This window comes from Sinocyclocheilus grahami, unplaced genomic scaffold (genome assembly GCF_001515645.1).
Source record: "Sinocyclocheilus grahami isolate Dianchi unplaced genomic scaffold, SAMN03320097.WGS_v1.1 scaffold226.1, whole genome shotgun sequence".
Taxonomy (NCBI): Eukaryota; Metazoa; Chordata; class Actinopteri; order Cypriniformes; family Cyprinidae; genus Sinocyclocheilus; species Sinocyclocheilus grahami.
Genome location: NW_015505405.1, coordinates 208,757 through 227,549, shown reverse-complemented (window position 1 = coordinate 227,549; position 18,793 = coordinate 208,757). Strand labels below are relative to the sequence as shown.

Below are 18,793 nucleotides of genomic sequence, written 5' to 3'. Positions count from 1 at the left end.
TATATATATATATATATATATATGAAGAGTTCGGTTCCAAAAAATTGAGTTTCCACCAAAATCAGTATTGTATCTGGTCGGTACTGAAAAGTAAATTTTTTATTTTATGCAAAATGCGATATCTGCCAAGTTATTCTGTCATGTTTTCTCCCTTTTTTTTCCAAACCGTGCCAAACGCCAGTCTCCCTTCTCTGCAGAATGCGATGTATCCGCTCAACCAATCACAGCGCACCATTCCACGCACTCTAGACAGTAATGGCGGCGCTTCGAATACACCCGGCATCCTATTTTGTACTTTGTGATTTGATGCAATTTTCTTTTATTGTTTGTAATTGTAATTACATTTATTTATATGTAATTAATTTATAGCATTAACAAGATGACCCGTTGAATTCATTTTGGGAGCGATGACTAATTGAATGTATCTTTGGTCCAGTGCCTGTATATAAGATTAGTATTGACCAAGTTCAGAGGCTGTCATATGTGGATCAACTTACTATGTTGTGTATTTTCAACAGTTTCAATATGAAAAATTACTTTTATATTGATTCAATGGATTTATTGCATTTTGAAGAAAAAAATATGTCATGGATTTATTGCATTTTGGGGAGAAAAATAAAATATAATAAATCTTTGAAAATCAAAATCTGGATTTGAATTTTTTATGTTATTATAACCTAAAATTGCTATGTGAAAGTTTGAAACAGAAAATAGTGATTTTCATCTTGCCACTTTCTTGGTAAAGAAAACACATTTTTACGCAAATTAATCAAAATGGATTTATAGCGTTTTGGAACCAAACTCTTCATATATATATATATATATATAGTATTTTTTTAATATATATTTGAAAATAAGTCTGAAGTTAAAACCTTCCTTTAAAGTTTTAAATTAAATTAAATTAAATGTTTATTTATATTTATAAGGTGAATTTAATACCACATTACAAAAGGTAACATGTTCAACTAAGTATTCAACTGTTGGTATGAAGTCAGAAAGTCACAGCTGTGCTTAATTCACATTGCTATTCACACTCCACCACCAATATGTCATTTGGGAGAAATCTCCCATGAACAGCAGCATCAGCTCGGATTGGTTCAATCTTTTTGGCAACAGACCTTCTTTGAAGTGTCCTACACTTGCACATGCTCAAACTGTTACTGTTATAGCTTTGTTCACACATAATATTCCCAACTCCCAGAGCTGACCGGAGCTGAGGCTGCTGGCATTTTGACGCTTAGGCCTGTGCAGAAACTGAAAATGCTGATCAAATTACAGTGGCACATCTAAAACTGCCGATTTTAGTAACATGTTGTTTAGTTTAGCATTGACCATGTGCATTACCATTAAATGTAAATGCATTCATTTCATGTCATGTATTTACAAGTACACACAGCTGGCTGTTGAAGAAGTCAATCCAGCCAGTGGAGTGCTGTACTCCAGGTGTTCATTGACACATATTACACACGCTAGAACTTCATTTCATGTCCAATGCCACTCAGCATTAGGACATTACTGACTGATCATCTTCACAACCTCTTCTAGAGAATTCCTGTTCACTCTCAGAGTAATTGGTTTTCACGAGTACTCCAGAGTCTTCCACGAAAGCCAGGGCATCGGTCGTAGAGTACAAATCAAACCCTGTTTATCAATTTTCCCCTAGTATTGCAGATAATCTGTAACATGTGATGCATTAGGGCGAGCTTCCTCTTACTATAATCACTCAGAGAACCCAGGCTAATGAAAAATGGGTATTCATGAGAAATGGGTCCATATCTCAGCCTACCGTTTTATAAATTGAACTAATCCGAATCCCCTTTGCAAAACTTTCTGACAGACTTTCCGAGCAGCGACACGCAGGAAAGTTTGATGTGTTTACTTACACTCTCATCTCTGAACTGCTGATGTTTGAAAAAAAAGTGGATTAGCAAATTTGATGACATGACATGGATGTTGAAAGCAGTGAAAATAGATCTTATCCTGTGTTCCCGCTCTTGGTTATATATATATATTTTTACAGCCTGAGATGAATAATTAGAAAAATGGGCAAATCAAACCTTTTCAGGATCTTTACTCATTCTTGGTATGTGTCTAATTTTAACTTTTTAAGTAGAATTTTCATTGTATGCTAAATTTCAACCTTCAGAAATAAATAAGAATAATACAAGTGATTATCAGTATTTTGGTACAAAAACAATACAAATATGTATACAATATTTATTTTTGTCACATTTTTGTTATCTCTCACAATGGCAAAAATTGTAGTCTTCAGTGAATGATTATTGGATAAAATGAATATTATTAATTAATTTAATATCGACATATCCTTATTGATTTTATATGAGCAATATCACTCGAGTACGAGAGCGATACCGGCTCTATATCAGCATGGCTGTGATTAGGCCAGAGGCACGAGGCCGCAAGCCGAGTGCCGGAAGGTTGAACAGTTCGACGGACCGTGTGTAATTAAACAAGAAACAACGGAGTGCCTAATAAAACCCTCTTTTTTGAGGAACTACTTCCTTCCGCCACGGATTCAAAGCTCAAGTTGACAGTTAAACATACGTCACTTTTAGAATTCGTATCAAGGGCATGTGCTGCTTCAGTTAGGTTATTAGTGAGAAATAATGAGGTTATAAGAGAGAAACAATGCGGCAAGACGTGCATCCAAATGAGAGAGAGAGAGACCGCGAAGCTAGACGTTTCTTCTTATATTAACTAACATACTCTACGATTAGCTCAGTGAATAATAAAATTAAACATAGACCCGGCTAGAACAAGCGGAGTGATAAAAAATTGTGAAAGGGCGTTCCTGTAGCGATACCAGTACAATATCTCACGGTTCTCAACCAATCAGATTTGAGAATCAGAACGAACTGTTGTATAATAATCAGTAGTATGATTTGATATAAATAATATCCATAATTATACTTAGTGTAAGTATTCCATTATGGCTCTAAGCTGAGTTCACGAAATATACTTGCGATTTGGATGCTTTTTGCAAGTTAAAATCTCATAATTACAGTAGTTCCAACATAACGTTAATGAACCGTAATTGTCAATTGTTAAATTGCCAAGCAACACTGGAACATCTTTTAGGAATTCCAATGATGTGCAGTCACAGGTGTGCATATATCGCTATACTTTCTATCCTTTAAGAACTATCCTGACTGACAAGGCTGAAATGCTAAGCTAAATGCTATGAGCCGTGATCCACTGTCAGCAAAGTCAGCTCCCTCAGAGGGTGTCTGAGTGCTGATAATCTGGCTTTAGTGACTCTAGACACGATCTCTCAGAGGCTGATGGCTCCACAGATAACTACTACAGCACCTCTTCTGTGTGATTGCCTCTTTATGCTAATGAAGGTGTGCCTAACCTCCCAATGAGACCTTTGATTATCCTGTCTTATGCTGATGGCCTCATAAATATACATGTATCCTTGAGACACAAATCAATGCAAATGAGAGACTAATGTCAAGCACCAAATATGATGTGACAAAAAGCAGCTATGATCAATTGAGCCAATGAGATTGCATATACAGAGCAACGTTTTCTAGCAGGTGCCCTTTTAATAGTATGTCCCATGCAAAATGTATACTCACATCTTTACACAGTCACAGTTGGACAGTACAAATACAACAGGCAGCTGTTTGACATACATACACATTCACTGAAAATCATCTCTGTGTTGCTCCTAAATATCAACTTGATCAGAAAACCCCATAAACTTTTAGTCTGGGGAATCATATAGGGGGTTTTTAGTCTCACATAGCCAGACCTTCAGAGTAACAGCAGAAGGTCTGGGAACCTTGGCCGCTTTGAATGGCTAAGGACTACCCAAGAGGCCATAAAGCAACCAGTCATGTTTCGTTTTGTGCTGTGTCATGTTTAGGGGCATGGAAATGTCCCTTTAGAAATCTAGCGTTTAGTTGATGCTGATAAGTACTCATCATCACAGTTGTAAACACAACGGCTTTGTTCCTCTATGAGGGGGTTTGGCGCCACGGCATCTTTGTTTCCAGAGGGAAGGTTACAGAACATGATACACATGTATCCTGGAAATTCAGTTGAATTCAACCAATCGGATGATGACTTCAAAACTCCTGAAGTGTTTCCAACTGTATGTGCCATATGCATTAGACGTTCAGCCAATGGTCCGAGGGCTGAGACTAAGTAGGTTTTTTGACAACGGGGTAGGATTTCTGTTTAACACTCACCTCCATCACCTTTCTTGTGTAGTTTATGTAAGCCTGTCTTGTTTGGATATGCATGATATGTCATTTTTTGCTGGGGTGGTGAAGAAGTGAGCTTGGACAGAGTGCTGATCCAGCTGTCAAGTCTGATTTGCCTGGGCTGAGTTGATAGGGAGTGGTGTCATTGCTATACCCCCTTCCTTTACGGCTGCAGTGGTTCCGGAATGATCTCTCTCCCCGGCGCCGCTTAGTGAAGTGATCGGAAACAGACCTGACAGCTGGCTAATGGGTGGATTTGCAGCAGGACTGCATTCGTTACATGCCTTCATGTTTCTTTGTCTTTTGCTCTCACCCTCTTTCATGCCCCTGCTCTGTTGCGTACCTGGTGTTTTTACCACACCTCAGGGTTATAGAGATCACAGCTATCTTAGTGGTTTTGTGATCCCAGAAATCGAATTTGTCTCCGTATCTTCTCTGTAGGTCATCTCATTGTGTTTCAACCTTACTGTCATTTATCTCTTTTACCTTTCGAAAAGCCCAGAAAATAAATAGCGCTGAATGTCACATAGATCTGCTGTGTGAAACAGTGGCGACATCCTTGATTTATCCACTCTCATATTTCAAGGCACATGTAGTGTATGAGAATAAAAAAAAGACATCCTTGTCAACTCTAGAATTCTTTTTGAAATTCCATCTTGTGTCCAAGGCCACCACTGCTATTTCATCCCTTGCTATTGATAAGGTTCCAGGTGTGAGGCTTACAGCCGGTTTCTTTCTTTTAAGGCTCATATTTACTTTTAAATAGAGTGTCCAATGGTGTATGTCTGCACCAATGGAACATTCTGGGTAAAACAATGAATATTCAAGGCAGGTTGTGAACTAGCAGTAGCATTCCCAGCTCAAGCCTCTTCTGATAAGAAACTCTGTAGCTCAGAGCCCAGACCCTATTCAAAACGTAATATTCCCCAGACATATATCTCCTTTCTAACCTAGTCTGAGAAAAATGTAGATTACTAAGATAAGATGGCTTTTCGGTGTTATTCAAGCTTCTCTCAGGGAGTTTGAATCCGTAACAATGACTGATTGCATCAGCTCACTCTCTCTTATCACAATGTTTGAAACGGCAGGACTTTAATGACCTCTAATCTGAGCTCACCCAGGAAAGGACAAGACCACTGACAGCTGATGGGAGCACAATAGAAGACTAGCAGGTGAAATTCAGCTTCAGATATCAGCTGGGGGCCTTGCATTCACTTTCTAGAAAGAATCCATAACTGACAGAACAAATTATTACTCTTGTCAGTTTGGAAGGTAATGTCGGGGCTACAGATGGAAACGTATCAAATCAGAATTCCTCATAAATTGTCTAGAGACCATACAGTAATGCCTTCATCTGGCTGTGATGAACAAATGTGCATCTACTGTACATTAGCAGCCATATGCAAAGTTCCAAACTCAATTTTTGACATTATCTTGTAGTTTTTAAAGGTATAATAGGCTGGAAGGGCTGGAACAAGCAGGAAAGTATATATATATATATATCAATCTAATAAAAAAAAATATTATATGTCATTTGCCATCTTGCAACTGCTTTAGATAGCATAGTCTATTAGACAATGAATAGTGGCATAGAGAACCAAATGATTGGAAAAGATGACAGTGCCTAATGTGCCTCTAATAGCAGGAAATGTGTACTGTGTAAATAGCATGTTGCATGCCGCACTCTGTCATTTCAGTTTAACAGGCACTGTGATGGCCACCCTATGGCCCGAGAGGATGGGATAGGTTCCAGCATCCCTACAACCCTATTTAGAACAAACGATTCGGCAAAAAAGATGGATGGATAGAAGATGGCACGCACAGGCAAATCTGTTCTTACTGACCATTGGGTACTCAAAATCTAATAATTTCTGAAAGTGTTAGTTGAGGGTGATTTACCTTTGGATTTTGAGCCAAACAGTTCCCAGAGACTGTCCTTTTTGTAAAGACACAAGCTATGAAAAAATCTAAAGGGTGTGTGTGTAGCAATATCAAAGTTTTGGCTGTGTAAATGTCTAGACAAAGTTCTCATGCACTACAATACGGGTTATTCTTGTTTTGCAAGGTCCTATCACAGTTTGGCTGTCTTGACTATATTTTCACCTCCTATGTCCACAAATTATTTAATCAAAAGTTTATTAAAAAAGAATGTTTGGAGTGAGTGAAACTGTTTTTTTTTAACGCCTAAACCATAAATGCAGTCTAATTAACACAACTGTTAATGCACAGTTTAATACATGTACTTCAGTGTTTCTTTTTTTACTGTGGGGTAATTGCTTTCACTGTTGTATACAATGTATTGGCATTTATTGGCAAATTTTATTAAGTGTCTCTGCATGAAAGGCAGTCGGGGACTTGACAATTGGTTTGTCTCAGCATGTCATGATATTTAGCAATCTGTAGTAAGTCTTGTTATTGATTTAATTTCATGCTGTCATCTCTTACTGTGGATATTTGTCTGTGCTTGTCATAATGTTGCCTTATCTGACCTTGTTTCATATCTCTTTCTTCGCAGATCGAAATGTTAGAGCACAAATATGGGGGCCACCTCATCTCACGCCGTGCTGCTTGCAAGATCCAGACGGCTTTTCGCCAGTATCAGCTCAGCAAAAACTTTGAGAAGATCCGAAACTCCCTCCTCGAAAGTCGTTTGCCACGCCGTATCTCCCTGCGAAAAGTGCGGGTGCAAAATACAGAGGGTATCTCAGCTGAACGGGCGCTGGCTGAAGGCTGCAATCTGGCAAGTATCCCCCTTGTCCGGTCCCCATCCTTGCCCACGACGGTAGGTGGCTCCCTCACTGACCTCGAAGATTCCTTCAATGAGCAAGTCCAGTCTCTTGCCAAATCCATTGATGATGCACTTAGTAACTGGAGCATGAAGACCATGTGTTCACTCCAAGAAGGTGGCACCTACCAGTTTAGCTCAGAGGCCTTTAGTACAGCTGGTGGCAAATCTGGGTTGGCAGGAACAGTTCGAGAAGGTGGTCCCATGGACCCTGCCACATTCCATAGCGGAACAGGCCAAGTAGACAATTCTGAGAACGTGGCCCGGAGTGCCAGCAAGCTGATGATGGCCTTCCGGGATGTGACAGTTCAAATTGACAATAAGAACTTTCACATGTCCTCTTCCGTTATGGAGTCCTCCACCTCTGTTTCTCTCGGTAATTGTGTCCAGCAGGGGGCCATAATTACTGAGAGCCCACAGCAACCTCCGGTCAGTGATGCAAAGGAACAACCTCAACAAGGACAACCACCACCATCTCCACAGGATCCAGCTCCTCCACCCCTAGACCAGGATGCTGAGGAAATACCAGATGGCGATTTCCCAGCTCCTCCACCAAGTGAGGAGGAGCTTGGGGAGGATCTTCCACCTCTGGTCTTGGAGAAACAGGAAGTTCCAGAACCAGCAATTCCGGTAGAGACAGCAATAACCTCTGAAACCTTGTCTCCACCAGAGGTTGCAGAGACGCCAGTCACCCCAATTGTAGAGGTTTTGGAAGCTAAGCGAATTGAGTCAGACACAGCGGACAACAGCTCAGAGCAGATGAGTAGCAGCAGTACATCCACATCAGCTCAATCGGCTTCTGAGGTCTCGTCCAAAGAGGCTTTACAGGCCATGATTCTTAGCTTGCCCCGATACCACTGCGAAAACCCAACCAGTTGCAAATCTCCTACCCTCTCCACTGACGTCATGCGAAAACGCCTATATCGTATTGGCCTGAACCTCTTCAACATGTGAGTACCCAGAGAACCTCTTATCTCCAGTTGATTGTTATGGTTGCAGAACTCTTTACATCACACTTGCTTGAAGTGACTAATGCCAGATATTTTAAGCTTTAAAACCCTTTTCTCTCTCATTTTATCAAGCTGTCCTCACCTGCCATTATTATAGCTGCATGAGGGCTGCTCTTCAAAACTTCACCAAATTCTAGTCTCTCTCTGTCTCACTTCCCTGTCTCACTCCTGTCATCTTGTTCTGTCTCCAGCTGTGGCTAACACCCCCTCCCTGATGCCTGTCACCTTGGGTTTGTCTGACCCTATTAATAGCACTGCTTTTATTTAAAGTGCTGTCTCACTCCCTTTTCCCTAATCTCATCTTGCTCCATTGCAAACATAAAGACATTTTAAAAGTTGGACTAGTTGTCTAATTAATAGCACACTACAATAAAGAGACTATTAGGTTTATCTGGGTTGTGTGCATAAGGAAGAGAGATATATGAGGAAAATGAAAGGGGGAACATATTATATCTGTTCGTTTTCTATGTTTCCACCATTTCTGGATGGGGATTCTATAGCCCCTCAAAATGTATTGTACAGTTTTTGCTTCCACATTTGCTCTTCAGCATCACTCTTCAGATAATGAGCTTGCCATAAATACCATTTCAATAATGGTTTGCATTTGGACACTAAACAGCAGTGCTTTCTAAACCTGTCCTAAAGGCTCACATTTGTATGTCTCTGTTTACTGTTTCCATTTACTGACACAACCATTTCAGGTCTTACAGTCTCTAATGAGCTGATGATTTGAATCAGGTGTGCCAGATAAGGGAAATCAATAGGTATCCTTGTCATAATGTCCCAAGAATACCACATAAATGGTGACTACCAACTATTCAGAGTTATAACGTGTAATTACTGCTTGCAGCTACTATATGTTGAATATTATTATTTTGATATTTATTTTGAAGTAAGATCTTTATAGCAGGGTAAGATCACTGCATTGCTGAATGTTATGCCTAATTATACATTGCAGTTCTCTCCACTGTGTATGCATTTTTTGATCCAAATGGCTAATTTCCTCAAGCTCATTTCACAGAGGTCTAATCTGAAACATGTTTTGTTGAGATTTCATTTTTAATACAGAACCAGTTTGTTCCTTTATTCATACATAATGGATTTTATAAGGATTAGATAACATCAAGATCATGTCGGTTTACTAGCAAGGAACATCATTTCTAAAATTCATGCATGACTGCAATATAGCAATCTCCCCGAAGGCATTCAAATGTTATTTTGCTGCACCCCTATATCACAATAAGTGTCTGATTTGAAATAATCTTGTGTAACTATTACGTAAACACAAATATTTATGTATATTATATTATATATTATAACATACATTTGTCCTCAACACTTTTTGAATATTCAATTAATTTTAGTTAAATAATTTTGGTTCCCCTTCAGGAACTCGAGCTGCGTCGAGTCGCTTTGGGAACGCCCTTGCATGACCGCGTTCTGAAGCACGTGTCAAATCCGTCCAATGGAGCAGCGAGACGTCACGAGCAGGGTGACGTAAGCACCAGAAAGCATAAAAGCACATCCGGCCGGGCGCAAACCAGCTTCTGCCCTTCAGTAGCGCTCTGTGTATGTGTCTGTCTATTTACTGTTGTCTGTCCGCACAAGCACTCATATATATATAACAATGAGAAAGTCTATGGCGAGTGAACGGCATTACAAACGCTGTGTTTCTCCCTGCCCACGATATCTGGCGGCGGGGGATACACACGATTTGTGTGTCGTTTGTTTAGGAGCGAAGCATGCACGGTCAGCTTCGAGCAGCTGATTGTCATCACTGCGAGCTCTCGCTGCGTATGCTCCGCTCTCGCCTGGCTGCGTTTGATGACAGCGGCCAGGCTCGCGATCCCGCTGGCAGCAGTCCCGCTGTTGCCGAGGCACAGAGCAGACTGTTGTCGTGGGGATCGCGGGTGGATTTAGCGGAGGGATCCGCGGCTCTCTCTCTCGCCTCAGTGCCCTCAGGGAGGTTCAATGATACCCCTGCCACCTCGGTGCTTCGGGGCTCAGTGAGCTGGTTACATACGTAACCTAGAGACGTTTGTTTTGTTTTAATTTTTTTTAGCTGTGTTTATTAATTGCACATTGTTTACCATGCACTAATTTGCATATTCCATCAAGATATCTCTTTCTTTTTCTATTTGCTTCTTATAAATTAGTTATATTTGCATTCTAAAGAACTGTCCACTCCTGTAACTATCCTATCATCCAGGTGCATCTTTCCAACAAGGACATCTGTTTTTGAAAGCTGGAGAAATGCAACTCCACTTTACAAATCCTGTTGGCTTTATTTCTGCAGTGTCACATCACCGCCAATTAAAACTCTGCTCCCGTATGTCTATTCTCTATGTTCAGCCAAGAGTGACTGAGGCAGAGTTTGATAAGAGCTCTCTATACGTGAAACATAACAGAGGTGCATGATGGGAAAGGTTGAATCAGGACTGTGCTGGACTATGTATCATAAACATAACAGATTAAGGTCAGAAACTTTCTGCAAATGCTGATGCTGATGCTTATGCTGATTAACACATTGTAAATGTATATAGTTGGTGGCAACAAATTTCAGCACTTAAGGGGTTAATAGGTTAATAGAGTTTCAATCGTCTGTTCTATTAAATCGGCATTATGTTGGCATTCACATAGCTACAACATGCTGACATTTTAAAGAAGTGCGATTCGGCAAGATTATTCTGAAACTATTGCTTCTCCATGACAGTAATTATCCTGAAAGACAAAACTAATTGTAGATGAACAATTCGCTATTACACAAAATGGCATCCCTTGCTAAAAATGCAGCATATTGAATTGTGTTTTGACACATTTTGAATTGCAACAGTATGGGCACTTAAGTATATTTCGAGCCCAAATATTCTTGTTTTTCAACTAGGGCAATGAATCAATTCGATTTCTGTTTTCTCAAGGCTGATATACACAGTAAACATTAATGAACTAAAATCCAGTCACAAGTATTGCCAATATATTGTATCCAACAATTTTGATAATTATTCTCCATAGATTAGTTGTTTTGGTTCCACTTTATGCCTATTAGGCGTATTTAACTACTGCATATGTATGAATGAAAATAAATGAATGAATGAATGAATCAATCAATCAATAAATGTATTTTTTGTATTTTTATTAAATATAATCACAAGGTAAAAACATGGATGCACACAATAAGCACAATGCATCAAATTATGTAAATGTTAGTGCAGAGTGGTTAAAGACACTTCATATAAAGTAGATCCTTTTCTCTGCTTCCTATTGTACAGTCTCTTTTAAAAGAAAATTAAATATCCCACTCCTATAATTGAAGAAATAAATGACTTTTACCCTTACTTCTACATTTACTACCCTATGCAATGGCACTTCAGTGCCATTTGTAGTTCCTTTAAAATGAGAGAAATATTCTGAAGTTAGAGGGCCTAATTAAAAGTTCTTAATCAGCTATAAAAAAGCCATTGGGGGAATGTGGCTTTAAAAAGTTAAAATCTTATTCAGACGGAAGCAGTGGTTTTCTGTAGTATATTAAACTATCCAAGATCTCCATGTGCTAGCTTCTGTTTAATTTCCCTTTCATTGCTGTTACAGTGTCCAAGGTGAAACGCATTGTTCCTACCTCTTAATGAATGCTTTTTGTACTGAAATTAATCATGTGTGTGTGACAGCAGAGACAAATAAAAGTAGAAAAGTCAAGAGTCACGAGCGACTGTTAACAAAAAGACAAAAAAAAAGCTTCAAAATCACATTTGCAGAAAGCATCTAACAGCATGTTCCTGACTTGGTAACTTACATAACGGACAAATAGGCTTGCGCTTAAGCACAGCAGCTCTTTATCCATCTTGCGAAAGGGAAGGTGCATAATCTACTCATTTATTTTCCACCTTCACCAAGTGAAACCTTCTTTGCCCTGTGCTGATGGCGACAATATTCACAGTAGAATGTAACAGAAGGGATTCATCTGTTTTATAGGGCTGAGTGAATGTATGTGTGCACTTGATTATGAATCAGCTGGGAGGGCGATACCGGCTGCCAAGCTGAGTGGGAGGCTGTTTATTTTCCACCCACTCATCAGATTTCCTTTAAATAAAGGAAAGTACACAGTGCGAATTTTGAACATATGGTTAAATCCCTCAAATGACTCAGCTTCATCTGTAATTCAAGGATTAGTTCACCCAAAAATGAAAATACTGTTATCGTTAAATCAGCCTCATGTTGTTCAAAATCCATATGACTTTCTTTCTCCTTTGGAACATTTTTTTCTGTGTTTTATGGTTTCAGTTATTTTTTAATTCAAGTTTAAATTAATATTGTGTGAAATTAAGTGTTCATTTAGTTTACACAAATTCATATTAATCTCATTTGGCATCATTACATTTATTTACTTGCAGTAAATGCAATAATTGGTGGACTTTTACTTTTCTTAAAAATGAGGCGCTGTGAGACGCTAAAAAGACCATCATGTAACACATTTGTACATTGACAAACAATTGAATGCAAGAGCATATTATGTGATCCGCTCCAGAAAGACTGACAAACTTAATTTGTGAGAGAGTTTGTTGTAGACTAGTGTTTATTTTCAATTAAATGGAAATTGAACAAAAAATATTTAGATTTCTAAAGCCATTTGTATATTCTATTATACAATTTACTAGGGGTGTGCAGTGAAGCCATTATGTTATTTGAAAAAGTTATCTGTTTCTACCTTAATTCGGCAAGAATCAAGCTTGGGTGAGGCTTAAATCAGAAGTATGTCTAAATTAATTGAAAGCCAGATTCAACATTGCATCTAGAGTGCACATATAACAAATTGGTCTTGTATTATTCCTACTTTTCGTGTAAATGTTTATAGTGAGAGTCTAAAGCAAACGTATGATGTTTTAACTCCATCATTGATTTCAAGCTCTTCTATTGCTGGTCTCATGATTCTCATAGTCATTAGGAGTTGATTGGACCATAAAAAAAAACTATTTTAAAACATTTTATCTTTGAGAACAACACTAATGAATCATTCTGAACAAAATACCAGATATATTTAATAAAGTAAATATAATCCACAAGCTCTTGAATTTCCTTGAACTCTAAATATAATTCAACTTAAAAACAAATACAAATTTTTTTTGTGTGTGTGTATATATATATATATATATATATATATATATATATATATATATATATATAGGTGACCCTTTCTAGAGGTTACATCTTAGGTCAGTAGTTGACAACAAGTGAGTCATTTGATCATTCACTTAACCAATTTGAGTGAATATAGAGACAGTCGTTCATGAATGAATAAAAAACTGATTAGTTCACAAACAAAACACTACAGTTGCATTCAGCCTGCAGAAACACTGAAACGTGTCATTATATCTTACTCAGAAGCTTTAAAACATTAACATATTTATTAATTTATGTATTAACACAACTGTGACGAGTGGGGGTGGGGCCGAGAGCCGTGGGAACGGAGCAAGGCCGGTGGAGTAAATGCTAATGCACGACACCTGCGCCACTCACCGGTCTCGAGTCCCACGGAGGAGCTCCGGAGGGATAAAAGGAGGAGGGACGACAGTGTTGGACGAGAGAGGACCAGGCCTGGATTTCTCTCTCCTTTCACTGTCATCACTCCTCCTTTTATCCTTCCGGAGCTCCTCCGTGGGACTCGAGACCGGTGAGTGGTGCAGGTGTCGCTCATTATCAATTACTCCACCGGCCTCGCTCCGTTCCCACGGCTCTCGGCCCCGCCTCCACTCGTCATAACAACATTAACATATCTAAACATGCTTGGATTTCTAAAACATCCATACACAGTACTTCAAAAATTAGTTTTTCCAATGCTATATCACAAACCAATTCGTATGTATTTTACAAGGTGGCTAATTCGTATGAATTCATACGTCCTCACTCGTATGATTTTGTATGATTTGTCTAAAACCCCAGTGATGGATAGGCTTAGGGGTGGGGTTAGGTGTAGGTCATTCGTACAAATTCATACGAATTGTGCAACTCGTAAAATACGCACGATTTAGCAAAAATCGTATATGAATTTGTACGAGTGAGGTCGTACGCATTCGTACAAATTAGCCACCTCGTAAAATATGTACGAATTGGCGTGAGATTGGGCTGGTTTTTCTTTGATTTATCTTAATTTGGGGGCTTTTCTCATCAAATACAGTGATTTCTTTGATTAAACTAGCAGCTGATTCAATTAATTAGATTAAATCTGCTAATTAATCGACAGCCCTACTTTTAACATTATCAAAGAAAGCAAAATAAAAATAAACCAGTCTCTCCTTTACTCAGACTTCATCGCCTCAAACACCCCAACAGATAAGGATAAGGCAATTTTTATATATATATATATATAATTTTATTTAGCTTTTTTTACATCAGCTTTTTTTCTTTTTGGGTTTTTCAGTTGAATTATATTTATTTACTGTATTCAAATTGTATGTATTATATTATATTATATAATATTATATATTTTAATATGACAACATGATCAGTATATCATATTTATTTATATTTTATTTAGCTATTTTTTATATTATTAACTAATGTATATATTAATAAAATATTTACAAATATATTTATTATTTATTTAAATGATTGAATTAATTTATATAATTACACATTTTATTAAAGATGACATATTACACAGTATATCAACATATCATATTTTATTTAGCTATTGTTTATCATTATTTATTTCTGCTTAATTATATTTAAAATTATATTCTTTATTTTATTTAAATAATTTGAATGATATCATTTTATATAATATTATGCATTTTATTCAATATATTAATTATACATCAATATATCATATTTATTCATTTTATTTAGCTGTTTTTTTAATATGTATTTACTATTTGTATATTTATTTATTTTTACTTTTAATAAATGCATGATGTTTCCAAAGTCAATGAGCAATCCTGTAAACGAATCAAATCTCAGTAGTGACCAAAATAATTATGATTATGATTTTTGCCAGATGACTCTTTATTCTTCAGGAATCTCTTTAGGACTTGATTCACTTCATAAAGCCGACATGTTTGTGTTTGTTTTGCAAGCAAGACCCCCTCAGACGGACCCTGTCTTTAGTCCTGATAGCAGTTTCATCGATTTGATCATGTGACTCTAAAGACCCCCATCACACAGATGATTAGCCAATAGGATCAAACAGCTGCTCCAACAACAACAGCAAATCGATCCGGATCTTCAATAAACACAAGAAACGGATTCTGGGCTGCTGGTTGTATCTGAAGACGAAAACTGGATGCACTGCATGATTTTTGGCAATTTCACCTTTTTGAGACAAATTTTGTGAATTGTATTTTTCATATTTCAAAATGACCCGTCTTGAACCACTTGAGCACATGATCACTGACGGCTGATGCATACCGACTTGAACAAAGTTAGCCATGTCTGAAATTATAAAGACTAATTAAGAGACATTCACAAATGTTCATACTGTGATATGCAACATAAATAAATAAATGTAGCATTTCAGGTAACAAAGACAACTCTCTGCCTTGGATTTAACTCAATTATTTCATATTACAGGGCGAGCAACAATCAAAGCAACAATTTAAAAAAAGCTGCATGCACAAGGTTTTACAAGAAAATGAGCTCACATTACAGATCAAATTACAGCAGTTTGATTTACACCGAATGATCACATACAGTATATTAAATGTCCGGTCTTTCATTGTATCTATAAGAGGATATAAGTATTGATTTTTTCCGCTCGGCTCTGAAGAGGTAATGGCTTTTCGTGTAAATGTTTATAGTGAGAGTCTAAAGCAAACGTATGATGTTTTAACTCCATCATTGATTTCAAGCTCTTCTATTGCTGGTCTCATGATTCTCATAGTCATTAGGAGTTGATTGGACCATAAAAAAAAACTATTTTAAAACATTTTATCTTTGAGAACAACACTAATGAATCATTCTGAACAAAATACCAGATATATTTAATAAAGTAAATATAATCCACAAGCTCTTGAATTTCCTTGAACTCTAAATATAATTCAACTTAAAAACAAATACAAATTTTTTTTGTGTGTGTGTATATATATATATATATATATATATATATATATATATATATATATATATAGGTGACCCTTTCTAGAGGTTACATCTTAGGTCAGTAGTTGACAACAAGTGAGTCATTTGATCATTCACTTAACCAATTTGAGTGAATATAGAGACAGTCGTTCATGAATGAATAAAAAACTGATTAGTTCACAAACAAAACACTACAGTTGCATTCAGCCTGCAGAAACACTGAAACGTGTCATTATATCTTACTCAGAAGCTTTAAAACATTAACATATTTATTAATTTATGTATTAACACAACTGTGACGAGTGGGGGTGGGGCCGAGAGCCGTGGGAACGGAGCAAGGCCGGTGGAGTAAATGCTAATGCACGACACCTGCGCCACTCACCGGTCTCGAGTCCCACGGAGGAGCTCCGGAGGGATAAAAGGAGGAGTGACGACAGTGTTGGACGAGAGAGGACCAGGCCTGGATTTCTCTCTCCTTTCACTGTCATCACTCCTCCTTTTATCCTTCCGGAGCTCCTCCGTGGGACTCGAGACCGGTGAGTGGTGCAGGTGTCGCTCATTATCAATTACTCCACCGGCCTCGCTCCGTTCCCACGGCTCTCGGCCCCGCCTCCACTCGTCATAACAACATTAACATATCTAAACATGCTTGGATTTCTAAAACATCCATACACAGTACTTCAAAAATTAGTTTTTCCAATGCTATATCACAAACCAATTCGTATGTATTTTACAAGGTGGCTAATTCGTATGAATTCATACGTCCTCACTCGTATGATTTTGTATGATTTGTCTAAAACCCCAGTGATGGATAGGCTTAGGGGTGGGGTTAGGTGTAGGTCATTCGTACAAATTCATACGAATTGTGCAACTCGTAAAATACGCACGATTTAGCAAAAATCGTATATGAATTTGTACGAGTGAGGTCGTACGCATTCGTACAAATTAGCCACCTCGTAAAATATGTACGAATTGGCGTGAGATTGGGCTGGTTTTTCTTTGATTTATCTTAATTTGGGGGCTTTTCTCATCAAATACAGTGATTTCTTTGATTAAACTAGCAGCTGATTCAATTAATTAGATTAAATCTGCTAATTAATCGACAGCCCTACTTTTAACATTATCAAAGAAAGCAAAATAAAAATAAACCAGTCTCTCCTTTACTCAGACTTCATCGCCTCAAACACCCCAACAGATAAGGATAAGGCAATTTTTAATCAAATGGAGGTTTTGCTCCAAGAGAGCGAGTGGAAAAAAGAGAGGGGTTGTCATTAGTTCCAGCAGTTCATTTTCTGCAGGGTAGCCTAATACCTGTGACAGCTCAGACTGAATCCAAAGCAGGTGTGTGTGTGTGTGTGTGTGAGACAAGATGCCGAAATCTGAGTTTGGATTAACAGAGAGATTTGGGGACCAGAATGTGCTTTCCCTAAACAGATAATTAAGAAAGGAGGAGGATTGTGGGGGGCTTTATGAGCCTGTATTTGTTGGAAAGAGCATGTAAAGGACATATAGAGGACACTGATGTGTGAACGAAGGACGGTTGGTAAGCAGAGTGAGTATAACGCTCTAAATTGAGTTTTCACCTGCCTCGTGAACAGAATGGGAATGTATCTTTTCCCCAAAAGAGAGGAAAACAGCAGGTGAGAGGAGAAAAGAAAGCGAGGAGATTGTGTGTGGGATTCAACACAGATGTTAGATTCTGTTTATGTGTAAGTATAGGAGACTGGCCATGACCGTAAGGTGCCTCTATCTGTCATGTAAGTGTCATGTTTTATGCAGGGCTTATACCTGCAGTTCACCTGCCCCCTTTTGCCTTACAATACCAGAATAGAATCAGAGCACAGATGTTAGTTGAGTGTCAGGTGAACTTTATGTAGTTACTTGTCGCAAAAGCTCTTTCTGTCTATCTGGATGTGAAGATAGGTATTTTTTTCAACTTTTGGCCCTGTGTACTTTAAGAAAATACAATCCCTTAAAACATACTGTTCACACCTTCACTGGTTTATTTAATCGCAGTGTCTTTTCACACTAAGTGCAAACAGCCAACCTTGTTGCCAAAGGCAATTTTTGCTCCAAGCCATCGTTGCTCAGACAGTTTACCCTTAGTACAAACAGCATATTACTTCTACAAATACAGTATTTTATGTAAATTGCATTTATCACGATTTGCACTTAATGTAAACAAGATTACATTTGTTTATATTTACATTTATTCTATCAATCGCTTCAGCATCTTCTTTTGCAAAATAGCATCTACCTTGTTTTGCATTTATTGTAAATATTGTCATTCGTAATAATAACATATGGTGGACGTCTTTTTATGACTTTTTTTTTTTATAAAATGGGAGACTCCTTTGTTTTGTTAAGCATTTGGTTAGGAGATTATGCATCCTTAATACACACAACTGAATTATATTTTCACCCTAGGTGCATAATTGCAGCTTTATTGGAGCACAATAAGAATCCACAATAAGAAGTTTTTTTTTTCTTCTTCAAAAACTTGTCTTCTTACATCTCAAGCATTCTCTTTGTGGACTTACTGTTTGTTTACGCTCCAATCAAGTAGAATAACATTTGATTAATTCTACATCTTATTGTGTTGTAGTGTTTTTTTTTATTTGATATATATGAATTTTGGGTTACATTTTATTTTAAGGTGTCCCTGTTACAGTGTAATTATATATTTGAGTACTGAGTAA

At 37.7% G+C, this 18,793-nt stretch overlaps 1 protein-coding gene across 3 annotated transcripts in view; it reads left to right on the top strand.

Annotated features, from left to right (window-relative positions):
* iqsec3a (IQ motif and Sec7 domain ArfGEF 3a) overlaps positions 1 to 18,793 on the top strand; it is a 146,983-nt gene that overhangs the window by 78,240 nt on the left and 49,950 nt on the right. For all 3 annotated transcript variants that reach the window (XM_016287898.1, XM_016287900.1, XM_016287899.1), the window contains one exon: positions 6,748 to 7,967. In XM_016287898.1, the coding sequence (XP_016143384.1) occupies positions 6,748 to 7,967 (1,220 nt within the window). The remainder of the gene's footprint in view (positions 1 to 6,747; positions 7,968 to 18,793) is intronic.